This window comes from Prionailurus viverrinus, chromosome D1 (assembly GCF_022837055.1).
Source record: "Prionailurus viverrinus isolate Anna chromosome D1, UM_Priviv_1.0, whole genome shotgun sequence".
Lineage (NCBI taxonomy): Eukaryota > Metazoa > Chordata > Mammalia > Carnivora > Felidae > Prionailurus > Prionailurus viverrinus.
Window position 1 is genome coordinate 68,799,196 of NC_062570.1, and position 14,637 is coordinate 68,813,832.

Consider the following 14,637-nt stretch of genomic DNA (forward strand, 5'->3'; position numbering starts at 1 on the left):
CTTTGAATTTTTTGCTCTGTGCTCTAATGTCATGTGGCTAGATTACACTAATATTAGTCATCTAATTTGCAGCACCACGAATTAGATGTTTTTGGTGGTGCTAGCTAAATCTGTTGTGCTTTTCTGTCCCCCCCCCCCCCGCCCCCGCCACCTTTTACTAGTTATTATTTCTAGAACTACAGTATCTGGCTCATAGCAGGATCGACCAGGTAATGCTGACATCAGCCAGGGTGTATCTTTGAACAGTCTGTATGTATTTCTTTTTAGCCAGTGAGGGGGAGTGGGGTGTTGGTGGGGAGGCAGAGATTGCCAGCAAGACAGCATGGCCGGGTCAGAAGATATGATTGTACGTCTTCTATAGATGATTTATGTTTAGCACTCATTATTACACTTAGGGTGTTTAACATCTTAAAGGAATTTTATTTTTCCCTCTCGGCACCCATCCCCCCTACCCTGTCCTCATTGCCACGGAGCTCACCTCTGCCTCCACCTACCTTTGCAGGTGTGACGTTTCTCTAGGTACTTGATGGTGTTCTCCTGCATCCTCTCCTCACCACTGCTCTACACGGCTCCTAAAACATGGGGGAAAATGAGGACGAGAAGCAGACCCAGGCTGGGCAGGTTTTCGAGAACTTTGTCCAGGCTTCCACGTGCAAAGGCACCCTCCAGGCCTTCAACATCCTCACGCGACACCTGGACCTAGACCCTCTGGACCACAGAAACTTTTATTCCAAGCTCAAGTCCAAGGTGACCACCTGGAAGGCCAAAGCCCTGTGGTACAAATTGGACAAGCGTGGATCCCACAAAGAGTATAAGCGAGGGAAGTCTTGTATGAACACCAAGGTAAGGAAACACCCTGGGCGGACATCTCTTACCCGAGTGGGGTGTGTGGGTTGGCTCGTTGGGAGGTCAGGAAGCTGTTGCCGTCTTGCCATCCTGAGGTTCCTAAGAGGCATGGGTGTGTATTCTCAGTTTGCTCGGTTCAAGGTTTCTTTTGTACCTGCACAGCTTATCCTGGGTGGGAGCTCGTGTCTTATCATGGTGGCCTCAGCTTCTCTTCTTGTGCCCTCTCCAAAGCAGACGGAATAAAGGCATGCCTGGCATTATCCTCCTTCTACTATTACCATTTCCACTACTACTTCTAGTAGTTACTATTTATTGAGCAACTTTTTTGTGCCGGGCACTTTATAAACATGGTCCCAATGAGCACTACATGGTCCTTTCGGTCATTTTAGAGCTATGGAAACCAAGAGTCCATTATCTTCCCCAAGATCACACAACAAGAAGGCGACCTTGGTCTGTCTGATTCTAGAGATTGTGTCCTAAATTCCACTCCCCTGGGAGCCAACATTGTAGAAAGATCCCTTGACTTTAATTGGCTAAGAAATAGGTCTTTCGTCCTTACTGCCTTTTCCTCCCTCTCTCTTTCTCTACTGCCTCCCTGCCCTCTTCCCCAGGATGCATTTCTGTGCTCAGGATCTCACGTGCAGTTAACCCTCCACAGCTGGTTACTTCCCCCATTGTTTGGCCATAGGCAACCTCGGTGAACATGGCCTAGGAAGCGCATCACCTCTCTTCTAGCACCGTAGTGCCCATTGCCGAATGGGCAGCCGGAAGTCATGACTTCCCAGCTGGCCCCTGGGGGCTGTCAGCCCTGGGCAGTGGTCCAGGCCGTATGTTTAGGTTAAAAGTGAGCGTGCTGAATTTAGACCTCACAGGAGGTGGTTCAGCCAGAGCCCTTGGAATTTTAGTCGGTGCCAATCCCAGACAAGAGGATTGAACTCTCCATGGCGATCAGGACTGTTGTGTTTTTGTTTTGGTGATGAGGAGCTGTTGAGTGTACCGTGGGAGACGGCTGCTTTCTCCTGTCCCTGGGGACACGGCTGCCAGAGCTCCTCCAGGTCTGGGGCACGCTGACTTTATGGGGCATAAGAAGAGCATTGCACCAGGCCAGCACTCCAGCCCAGAGCTCTCGCCATCCAGGCGGTGTCTGCCCGTAACCCGCCAAGCTTCAGCCCTGTGCAGAGGAGATGAAAGCTTTAAAGAAAAACGAGAGCAAGGGGTGTAACTGGTATCCGAGGCAGCACCCGGGCCTGGCTGCTGTAACTTCATGGCTCTGGGAGGCTCTTCAGACACAGAGAGGGGGGAACTGTTTGTTTTCAAAGCATCACCCTTTTCAGTAGGTACATTTGGCGGCGTTCTTTTAGAAACGTCCCAGAGTGGCCAGGTGACCGAGCTGCAAGATGTTTGCTCAGGGAGATTTTTAGAGGCCTTATTTTATTAGGAAATGTGGTGGCCTCATGCACTCACCAGTTTCTAGCTGTTGAGGGGACTCTCTTGGAGATCTGAAGACAGACCTTCAGACGGAGTGAGCCAGCAGGGGCTCACTCCATGGGATGGAGACTTGACCGTCAGGATGTTGGGCATTTTTCAGAAATCACTGGTTGGTTGCCTGGCCTGTCTGGCCGGCCCCTATTTTACAAGGTTTGATGGGTGGAACGAGAAGAGTCCTTGTGGACTCTTGTGGTTGGCAGGTCACCCCTGGGGCCTGAGGTACAAAGGGAAAGTACTAACATCTGTAGTCAGTGATGCTGGGTGAGAGTGTATCTTGCTCAGAATTTTATACCTTGTGGGAGGAGGAACACAGACATTTCAGATGTGTGGTAGCCAGATGACCTAGATCCTGAAGTGTGGAAGACACCTTTGAAAATATGCTCTAGGGGCACCTGGGCGGCTCAGTTGGTTGACTGTCCGACGTTGGCTCAGGTCATGATCTCACGGTTTGTGGGTTTGAGCCCTGCATCGGGCTCTGTGCTGACAGCTCAGAGCCTGGAGCCCGCTTCGGATTCTGTGTCTCCCTGTCTCTCTGGCCCTCCCCCACTCGTGCTCTGTTTGTCTGTCTGTCTGTCTGTCTCTCTCTCTCAAAAATAAACATTAAAAATTTTTTTTTTAATTATAAAAAAAAAAAGAAAATGTGCTCTAAGTATGGCTGTGACTGTGTGAGGTCACTTGAGCTGCACACTTCAGAAACCCAACTCAAACCTAAACAAAAAGGGAAATCATTAACTTGTATAAACAGGGAGGTCCAGACACTCAAAGTCTTTCCCATCCTCTGTCCTTCCATGTATCCCTTGGATGTTTTGCTCTATGTTGGCTCCATTCTTCCCTCCTGCAAACACATTTTCTCCATGTTGGTGGCCTGTAGTTCATATCTTTATAGGTGTGTGACCCAAAGACTAGATTCTCTGTCCTCCTGCCTAATGCTGATTACAATCTCAGGGAAGGATTCTGATTGGCCCATCTCTGGACCAATTATTGTGCCCAAACTGAGGGAAACGGCTACTGTCTTTGGTGGCCCTTTCAAGCATCACATGATTGATATGAGGGATGCGCAGATTCCCAAGGTCATAGAGGTGTGAGACAGATAAATAACAGGTGTCTTTTGTGGTGACTATTTATTTGCATTCTGGTTATGGTATAGTCTCTCTCTGTACTGGATTCATGTGGATGGGTAATGCCCTGCTCTAAGAGCATAGAGTTTATATCCTCCTTGTTGTGAGTCAAACAAAACACAGAACGTGGCTCCTCCCTCTCCTGACATGAACAGACACTGTCTCGCTCACACACCCCACTTAGGTATCCTTGGGTGTAGTGGTTTATGCTGAGCATCAGCCAGACAAGAAATGCTGGGTATTAGCATGCACATGGGTGATCATTAATGCTGAGCTGTAGAACACAGCTGTGTCAGGTACCAGGCATACAGCCAAGCTCCTGGTCAGGCCACAATTAGAGTAGAAATTCATGAAATTTAGCCAGAAGCCCCACCTTTCCATGGATGTGGACACATCTGAGCACCATCTGGAGTGGATCTGGGCTTCAGCATTTCACAAGCATTTATCAGCAGCTACCATGTGCTCAGCATTTTGCTGCTGTCTCTATTCCAACAGTGAGTGGTGTGTGTGTGTGTGTGTGTGTGTGTGTGTGTGTGTGTGTGTGTGTGTTGGCAGTGGGGGTTGGGAGAGATGGACCAGGATCTGTTTGGAGAAGAAAGTCTCTGGTGGAGTTGCCAGGAGACCGGGAGAAAATCAGACAGAGTTGTTAGAGCAGTGGCTTTAATCTAACTTGCACAATCTCACTCGGGATCATTGTTTATTATTGATGATTAGTTATGAGGGTTTTGTCAGGCACTTAATCATTCTTTCTCTGGGTGTGACTTGTTTGGATAAGGATAGAGTGAACCAAGGATTGAGCCGAATTAACTCTTTTTTGGACTATTATTGGCTCTGCATTATGGCAGGACCCAGATCAAATGTAACGTCCACCTATGGAACATTCCTGGGGAAAATAGCCCAGGAGGGAACAGAAATACAAAGTTTAGTATGGGAATTGCCATCATTGCAAAATTGTTGAGTCTGGTCTTTTATTTTATATGTACCCAATACCAGAAGGGACTTGAGAGAATGTTGTGTACAATCTCTACATTTGACAGGTGACATACACAGGGACCCAGGACCCTGAAGTTATTTGTGTGAAGCTAGCAGGTGGCATTGACAGGATTTGGGTGCTGTTGATTGGTTTTGCTCAAATATTCTTTGGTTCGTTCACTTGATCTTGGCCAAAAGGCCGAGAAGCGATTCTTCTTTTGTTCATTCATTCAGCAGGCATTTCGAGTGCCCTGTGTCTTACCAGGCACCTGACAGGAGAGATGGCTTGAAAGGCAAATAAGAAGTGGCTCTGAGTGGTTCAGGAGATAGAAACATAATTATGTCTATGTTTCTTAGCTTACTTAGTCATTCACAAGGTGAATAATGATTGAGTAGCTACTGTGTGCCAGGCACTCATCTAGGTACCAGTCAGCCACTAAATAGCTCTATGGCCTTGGGAGGGTTACCTAAATCCCCGATCCTCAGCGGTATTCTCTGTAATATGAGGATAAGAATGGTCCTCTCTCATGGAGTTGCAGTGAGGATTAAATAAGACAGTCTTTGTGAAGTATTCAGAATGCTGCGTAGTACATCATAAGTGATCGGCAAGGGTTGAGCCATTATTTTCAGTGCTTTCCTAAGTGTATGAGACAGGTGTGAACACTGTTCTGCAAGAGTACAGAAAAGCAATGAGTAAGTATGACTGGAGCAGTCTGGGAATGCTTCCTGGAAGAGAAGGTGTGATTTGGAGCTTGACATCGGAGTAGAAGTTTGCCTTGCTGAGCTGAGGGAACACAAGGCAGAGAGCTGTATTCCCGGAAGACTATGTTGCTGTGTAACAGGAACGAAGGGGTGGATGAGGAATGGGGAGAGGGGAGGGGGGGAGGGCCAGAGAAAGCAGAATTGATGGATGCAGGGGCAGGCCAGAAAGAACGGCCTCCTGGGGCCAGGACGTGAGGAGAGGGTCTCGCAGTCAGAGGACCTGGGGGACCATTGAGGATGGGCTCCAGATTCCCAATCTAGGGTTCCTCCTACCACCCTCCCTGGGGTTGCTCAGTAATCACAGATAACCAAGGCAGACCAGAAGGCATTTGTACATCACCGCCATAAAAACATGCTTGCAGGAAATGACTCATGGGCTCTTGTCACCAGCAGGAATGGGGCCAGCCTATAAAATGAAAACTGTTGGGTTATCTGGTGAGAAGGAAATGTCTGTATTTTGGGAACATCCAGCAGGGTCACTCCATACCTTTGTCCCTCACTGTGACTCTTGCCCATCTCTGCCTCTGCGGTGGCTCCCCAGTGGTGGGTGGCCCGGGCCTGGGTGATGCAACTGGTTCCCAAGCTTCATAAGCAGAGCACGGCAGGAGGCAGGGAGGTAGGGCAGGAAGGGTGAAGCTAGGAGGGAAGGCTGCTATCTCCTGGCCGAGATAAGGCTATCTGACATTCCGGACCTCTGAAATCACCCACCACGGCCCTCGAAGCTGGGCTCTGTTGCACTGGCTGGGGCACGTCAGGTTCCCGTTTGCCTAATATGGACAGCTGCAGGCATAGCCAGCCGACAGAGCAGGGGATGGTCTCTGCGGGGTGAGACTCTGTCGGTGACCTCTGGATTTGTCCTCTTACCTGGAATGGCCTCCTGGCACTGGTTAGACACGTTTTTAAGCCTGGGTTACAATGGGCTTGGGTTAGTTCCTGCGCTTGTCACCTCTGCTCCACACGGAGGTTGCAGGCTCAGCATGAGAGCATGCGCTGGACATTCTATACGAGCTTCAGTGACTCCAATCCCTCAAATATTAAACCGAGATAAAAAGCTCTCTTTTTTGGCTGTCTTCATGGCAAGTGGTTAATTTGGGTTCACTGTGGTTCATTTTTATAAGTACAGTTATAAAGACTTCTTTGTCTTTTTAAGGGAAAAAGAACAAATTAGTTTTCTTTAAAAAAAAAAAAGAAGTGTGTGCTTATGATTTTAAAAAAATTCAAGCAGGACAAGAACATGTACTAGGTGTATGAAATGTATCTTTTCCCCATGCCCCCAGGCCCCAACCATAGAGGCCACCACCATTTCCACGTGCTCTTGCTGACGGTCTACATGGGTATGCATGGCTGTGTGCATGCATTATGGATGTGTACATCCCCCCACTCCTGACTTTTTATGGAAAAACGTTTTGGTTTTTTGGTTTTTTTTGGGGGGGGGTTATTGTTGTTTTTTGCATATTGTGCATCTTGCTTTTTTCACTCAAATCTATCTTGGAGATTGTTTTATATCAGTATGTGGGGCTCTCATCCTTTTATTATTTTCAGGGTTTTTTATGGCTTCCCGTCTCACAATTTATTTTACTGCTTTGCTCGTTCAGAGTCTATTGCCATCCTAAATGGTGGTGCAGTACATTTCCGCACAGACTTTGTATATACATGAGAGCATGTCTGGGAAAGTTGTGAGGATTTCTGAGCCCAAGGGTGTGTGCATCGCATTGGAAATATTATAGGCATTGTTGTGTTCTCCCTGGACCTTCTTTTGGGGGACGCTCACCACCAATGGGGCCAAGAAGAGCCCATCTCTGAAAGGGGGCTGCCACAGCAGGATATTGCCTACTTGGATCTCTTAGGCCTTGCTGAGTGGGCATTGGGATGGACACCCCTTGAGTCCTGGAGTCTGGGCGGTGTGGCCTCGAACAGAGCAGTCCAGTAGCAATAAGGCAGGGATGGCTGCCACCTCTGAAGCCATCTCAGTCACAGCCAAAACAACTGAATTGCTATTGTTATCGCCCAACGTCTGCATAGTGCTTTACAGTTGCAAATATAGTTGTGTATACATGGTTTCTTTAACAGGTTTGCTTTATCAGTGAAGGTGAGTGCTCTTTAAAAGGGGAACCACTGGGGCGCCTGGGTGGCGCAGTCGGTTAAGCGTCCGACTTCAGCCAGGTCACGATCTCGCGGTCCGTGAGTTCGAGCCCCGCGTCAGGCTCTGGGCTGATGGCTCAGAGCCTGGAGCCTGTTTCCGATTCTGTGTCTCCCTCTCTCTCTGCCCCTCCCCCGTTCATGCTCTGTCTCTCTCTGTCCCAAAAATAAATAAATGTTGAAAAAAAAATTAAAAAAAATAAAAAATAAAAGGGGAACCACTACAAGTGTGTATTTTTCTCTTTGAATTTCATCACATAATGGGAGCTTGTAGAGCCGTGGCCCACAGAAGATGTGCATGGCTTGTGCTGAACACAGGCCCCTTCCTGGCCTAGCTAACTTGTTCTCTGTGTGATCCAGTTTAAGCAAGCATCACCTTCTTCAGGAAGCCCTCCCTAGTTCTTCTCTACTTCCCCTTCTCTTATTCCATCTTCAGTCTGGGTTTTGTGCCCACTGGGGACTCCCAGACTCTGGTCCTACCAGATCTTGCTGATTGGTGTCCCCCCACCTTGGTTGTTTTTTGTGTCTTTCTCACTGTGGGCTCGTTGGGGACAGAGACATGCCTGGCTCATCCCCAGGTCTCAAGCACCCAGTTGGTTTTTAACCAGGTATCAGTAGAGTGATGGTGGCTATATTCTCTGATTCTCTAGGCCGGTGTTGTCTAGTAGAAATATGATGCAAGCCACATGTAATTTAAAATTTTCTAGTAGCGACATTTAAAAAGCACCCAAGGTGGTGAAATTGATTGTAATAATATGTTTTATTTAATGTATCTACAATATTATTTCAACCTGTAGTCAATATAAAAAAAATACTACTGAGATATTTTACATTTGTTTTTTTTTAATTAAGTCTCTGAAATCCCATATGTATTTTACAGCTCATCTCAGTTCAGACTAGCCACATTTCAAATGTTCAATAGCCACATGTGACTAGTGGCTGTTCAATTGTATACAGCACTCAATGTTCCATCATACTTGTCACCTTGTAGAAGCAATGTGGCTGCTGTAGTTCCAGCCACCACATCTGCTTCCAAGAAGGAAGAATGTAGAAGGTGCTGCCCTAGCTACAAACATTGCCTTATCACGTGTTTCCAGAAACCTCATTAAACTATGAGATCCATGGGGGCAGGAGTTGTTGTCTACACTTTGCTGACTCTCCAGCACCTAGAATAATCCCTGGCAAATGGTAGGTATTTGTCACAGGTTAGATCTTCAAGACCAGATGCTTAGAAGATGTTTGGAGTATAAGGTGTTCATTAGCAATCAAGAGTTGTGAAAGCAATGGGAGAGGAAGTACCATTGGACAGAAGAAGACTGTACAAAGAGAACCAAATGCCTGCGGGTTCAAGCAGTTGGGTTATTTCCTACTTGGCATTTCAGCAGGTGAATTCTTCAAAAGACAAGGTAGGAGGCCACACAGACCTCAGGGTTACAGAGTGGTCACTTATGAGCTTCCAGTTCTCTCTATAGCATGTTGAACCTATATGAATACAAACAGTATACTATATAACATATAGTTACAAGAGTGCAGAGTTAAGGACGGTAAGTTGTAAATATAATAACATATACGTGTATTCTTTTATCTATCACATATTACATAAGAACTCTTCACCTTAAACTTCAATGCAGCTTTTTGGGAAGAAAACCCAGATATGTTCCAACTTCAGAGCCTGCTCAGAGCCTTCAGCTATATGTAACATATCTTACTTGCCACCTGACGTGCTCCCCACCTCCTCTTATGCATCATAGTCTTAAGAGATATAAATACAGCTTTGCAAGCTGTCACCAAACATTTGTCCATGGGAGTTCAGCAGTGGGAAGATTTTTTATTCTTACATCCTTTCTCTAGGAGAGAGCTGTCTAAATCTGAGGAGCATACATGGGAATATTCCTTTATGTCCAAATCCACAGAATAAGCCCGGGGAAGTTTCCTTCACCCCTTCACCCAAGGAGCTAGCGTGTCAGTGTTCACAGCTGTTTATTGATTTCTCTAGCTTTAAGAAAGTGATCTCTTGATTTACTTTTCCCCCACCCCATTCCTCATGGCTTTTTTTTTTTAAATTGTGGATATACATGAAATTTGCTATTTTAACCATTTTAAGTGTATAATTCAGTGACATTAATTACATTCACAGTATTATAGAACCATCACCATTTTCCATTTCAAAAATTTTTCTTCACCCCAAACAGAAACTCTGTACCCATTAAGTGATAACTCTTTTGTCCCCTCTCCCCCTGGCCCTGGTAACCTCTGACCTACTTTCTGTCTCTGTAAAATGTCCTATTCTAGGCATATCAGATAAGTGGAATCATATAATATTTGTTTTTATGTGTCTGGCCCTTATCTCACTTAGCATAATGTTTCAAGTTTCACCCACGTGGTAGAATCCATTCCTCTTTTTCTCTGACCTTAATAATATATTTTATTTAACCCAATGTGTCAAAAATAGTACCATTTCAACATGTAATTACTGTAAAAACCATGAGTAAAATATTTTACACTTTTTAAACTAAGTTTTCAAAATACATTTTACTCTTATACCACATCTCGATTTGGAGGCTTAATTTTAATCACAAATACCTAGTCTGTATTTAGATTCCATAAATTTTAAGTAGAGGAAGGAGACTCACATATCCAAGTTATCCCAACCATACTTAAAAGATTTCCAGTGATTGAATCCAGTATGAGAGTTTTTAAAATTTTTATTATGGTGAAATATACATAACACTTACCCTTGTAAGTATTTTTAAGTGAGCAGTTCAGTGGCATTCGTGCATTTACATTGTTATGCAACCATCACACCACCCGTCTCTCAACCCCTTTTTTTTTTTTTTTTTTTACTCATCCAACCTGAAACATCCCAGACTGTACTCCATAAACAATAATTCCCCACTCTCTCCTCCCCCGTCCCCTAGCAATCACCATTCTGCTTTCTGCCTTTATGAATCTGACTACTCTAGGTGCCTTAATAAGTGGAATCATACAGTATTTGTCCTTCTGTGACTGGCTTATTTCGCTTTGCATAATGTCCTCAAGTTTTATCTACATTGTAACGTGTCAACTTCCTTCCTCCTGAAGGCTGAATAATTCCACATCGTACGTATATATACCACGTTTTGTTTGTCCATTTGTCCATCCATGGACACTTACTTTGTTTCTACCTTTTGGCTCTTGTGAATGATGCTGTTGTGAACCCTGGTGTACGGGTATCCGTTCAGGTTCCTGTTTGTGGAACATCTGGGACATCTACTGAGGAGCAGAATTGTTGAGCCACGTAGTAATTCTGGGTTCAACTTCTGAGTAACAACCCAACTGTTTCCACCTGCTTGTGTTTATTTTAAATTGCCATCCTTGAGTTAGATTTCCCACAATTATTATTTCATTAAAGAAATCATTTCAAGTGTCTCCTACATACATGCCAGATACCAGGGATACCTCAGGAAAGAGAACAGAAAAAATTCTCTGCCCTCTTGTACTTTGTGTTCTTCTCAGTAAGAGGCAGAGCATGTGTGTGTGTGCGTGTGGTCAGTGCTAGGATGAAAATAAAGAGAAGAGAAAGCAAGGTGAGGGGGATGTGGGTGTCCGAAGCAGAGGTGGGTTGCTGTTTTATATAAGGACGTGCTGGGAAGGCTTCTGTGTGACAGTAACATTTGAGCCAAGAACTAAAGAAAGCGAGAACATGAGCATATGGCTCCTAGAGGGAAGAGAATTCTAGACAGCGGGAACAGCAGTAGGCACAGAGGTACCGACAAGTGAAGGTGCTGGGTATTTCTGGAAACAGCGAGAAGACTGATGAGATTAGATGGCCCCAGGTGGGGTCCAGGAAGTGAGCCCAGACTGTGTGGGCCATGAGGCCTCTGAGAGGGCTTTGCCTTTTATTCTGACTGAGATACAAAGCCATGGAAGGCTTTGGAGTAGAGACCCACAAAACTCCACCATGAAAGGGACTGTGGGATCTGAGTGATGCTGGAAGTGAAGGTAGACCAGTCTTCCAACTGTGCCTAACAGCTGTCTCAGCCATAAGGAATTTATTGTGTCCTGTGCTTGTTTGTCTTAGAGGGAAAGACGCAACAGATTAGGAAAAGGCTAAAACCAGCCTTGCTGCCCAGGTTTGGGCAGACCTGGTCATTCTGATTTAAAGTCTTGGAAAGAAAGAATCCTCCGGACTGTCCCCAGAACTGAACCCTACCCATGAAGAAGTATTCCCATTAATTTACTCCTTTACTCCCTCATCGAGTGGCTGCTAAGAGCTGACTCTCTATGTTGGGCCCCAGAGAGAAAGATGAAGACACAGAAGGCCCCTACACTTGCGGGGCTTTCTGTCCAGTTAGCAGGGAACAGAAGCACACAAAGATAACTTTATCCTGTCATCCCAAGAAGGACATTGTGATGTGGGTGTTGTGATAGACCTGGGGAAGGGAGTTGATTCTAGATAGGGTGACAGGGAGGTGGCATTTAAGCTGAAGTCTCTAGGTGAGAAGGAGTCAGACAAAGAGTTGGTTGTTCAGAGAGGACAGCAAGTGCAAAGGCCCTGAGGTGGGAAAGCTCTTGGTCATTTGGAAGAAGCAGCCAGGCAGCCAAGACAGGGCTGGGGTGAGCCAAGGGGATAGTGATACAGGGGAGGTTGGGGTGGTGACTAGGAGGCAGATCATTGAAGGGCCTTCCATGTAGTCTGTTTTTGCCAGTGTTTGCCTTTATTATGAGAACTCTCTTTGACTGCTTACTAAGTATTATGATGCTGCCTCTGTTTCTTCTGTGAAGTGGGAATAATAATAGTTATTATCTTACAGGGCTGAGGTGAAGGTTATGTGGGAAATATACCTAAAGCACTTAAAGTACCTGGTAGCGGTTAATTACCTCCTTCTCCATGAAAGGCTCCTGTTGCATTTGTGACACAACTTTCCTGATCCATCTTTGCAGGTGTCTTCGTGTTCTTTCTTCTTTTCCATAGTTCATACCCCAAGGGCTTGGGCCTGACTCCTTTGCTTCTGCTGGGGGTGCTCTCTCAGGAGAAGCTTTTGCTACACTCAGCTGTCACTCCCCACAAAGATGACTGTCTATAGTCCCTACCTTCTTGAACCCCATGGCCCCACGTAGGCACTTCTGGATGTCTTTAGGATGCCCCTTGGGCACTTTTAAGCCACATTCACCAACTTCTTTCTGACACCTGCTTCTCTTCCTGTTTCTTCACTTGCTCTCATCATTTCCTGAGTTGTTCTGTGCCTTCCTTTACAATTCGAATCACGCCTGTCCCTTCTCTCCGTTCCCAGTTGGGAATGGCGGCAGTGACCTCCTACCCAAGTGATCCGGTCACCAGTCTCTGAACTCCCCTTTGCCTTTCTCCCTCTCCAGCCCTGCCACCCAGCCCTGTGGAGCCTTCCTTCAGAAATAAGGATCTGACTTCGGTTTGCTCAAATCTGTGGCTCCCCAGTGTCTGTCATACCCTCCCGCCCCCAGCTTGGCCTGGTGCCCTGGCTGATCATCCGGCTCCTGCCTCACCAGCCTGGTGTTCCAGAACAGCCTTCCTGCCTGTCCCATCCTAGCCACACTGCGCCCCTTGCTCCCCGCCTTCTCCCCCTCCTGCTCTGGCCAGCGGCCCATGGCCCCTCCCCCCCGAACCCTCTCCTCGGAGGCCCTTCGCCTGAGTGGTTCCAGCAGCTGCCACCTGCCACCTCTGCCCCAGCCACCCCTTCCCAGCACCCAGCACCGCTCGGCCTAAACTCCTCTGAAATGCTCCTCTCCAGTCACGTCTCAGAGCTGCCACTGCTGTGGCCAGGCTGCCCTCACCGGACCTGGTGCCGGCCCAGGCCCCTGTCCTCTGCCAGCTCCTCCCTTGCCTCCCCTGCCTTCATTTCCCTGCCTGTCCTGGAGCCCGTGCTCGTTCCCCGCGGTTGTGTCAGGCAGCTTCTCAGTGCCCTGACTGCAGGCTGACCCTGCCTTGGGAGGTCTGCCCTGAACTCACCCTGGTGGAGAAGGTAGCAGAGTGGACGGGTGGTCTCAGGACCACCCTGTGCTGAGCGTCCTGGTGCAGCCTTGTAAGAAAGCCCAGCCAGTTTTCTAACCCGCTCCCTTCCTCTGGCTCCCTATCCATCCCTCTGCCCCCTTCCTTTAAGCAGCCGTTGCTTCTCATGAAACTGATGGCATCAGATCTGTTTCTTCTCTTCTCAACCGAATTCTCAGGGAAGATGACCTCTGTACCCCTTCCTCCATGGTTTCACCTCCCTCTTGTTCTAGCTTCCTTCCTATCACACCAGTAGAGACGATTTTTTTCAGGGTCACTGGGGGCCCTGCAGACCATGATGACTTGTGTATCCTTGCCTACTCGGCACCTTGCGGACGTTGGACGTGGCGGGGTCACCATCTCCTTGAAAGTCTTTTCCCCGGAGAGAGGTGCCTGGGTGAAGTCCGTGAGCCCTGGCCCTTGGGGGAGGGGAGAATGTAGGTGACGCTCCCTTGCAAGGAACTGTAAACCTGATTATCACCAGGTTTAAATTCTTCCAGTGTTTCCATGCTTTCTTGGCAGGAGGGGTTGCCATGAAAAGCACATCACTGGCCTTTGTGCTGCTGCTGCTGAACTCAGCGACAGGTGTGGGTGGTGTGGATTTACGAGCCCTGCGAGTGCTGCCGGAGCCTTTTGTATTGTCCCCTCTCAGATTTACTCCAGGGCTCCAGACCGTACTGAATGACTTCTCCTTTATTAGAACTTACTGATGCATCACAATGGCATAAAGCTTTTCTGCTCGTGAAGCAATTTTGCCTCTAGCATCTCACTTGATTCTCGTACCAACTCGGTGAGGTAAAAAGGGCTGGGGTTACCATCCCTACTTTCTAGATGGGGAAACTGAGGCTCAGCCAGATTAAGGGACTTGCCTGGAATTTCATGGGGATAAATGGAAGAATGCAAGAATGTTCAAAACCAGGGGTCCCAGACTGCGGTGCCCAGTTAACTGACCTTTGGGTGAGGACCTCCCTGTAGGCAGTGACTGTCAGAAATACGATGTCCATCGTACCTCCAACCACACTGTTTCTTCAGCACTTAGTACTGAGTGTCAAAGATAGTGTGGGGAGGGGGGACTCAGATGTCATTCTTACTTTATTTTCAAAAGAAATCCTGTCTGAAATATTTAAGGTGGACAACAGCATTACTTTGTATTTATGAATTCATGATTTTAGAATTTCACATTTGACTGTTGGCTTATTAGATGTTCTCAGCTAATGTCCCGGTACATGAAGCCCTTTAGATGGATGTGGCAGTTTGAGATTTGGGGTTAAAGATGGCATTTTCAGCCTTATATCAGCTTCAGCAAAT

The 14,637-nt window shown here is 47.0% G+C and overlaps 1 protein-coding gene across 6 annotated transcripts in view; it reads left to right on the forward strand.

Annotated features, from left to right (window-relative positions):
* Nucleotides 1-14,637, forward strand: part of MICAL2 (microtubule associated monooxygenase, calponin and LIM domain containing 2) — a 222,237-nt gene that overhangs the window by 48,781 nt on the left and 158,819 nt on the right. For all 6 annotated transcript variants that reach the window (XM_047823892.1, XM_047823887.1, XM_047823888.1 and 3 more), the window contains exon 3: nt 503-843. In XM_047823892.1, the coding sequence (XP_047679848.1) occupies nt 580-843 (264 nt within the window). In that variant the 5' untranslated portion in view covers nt 503-579. The remainder of the gene's footprint in view (nt 1-502; nt 844-14,637) is intronic.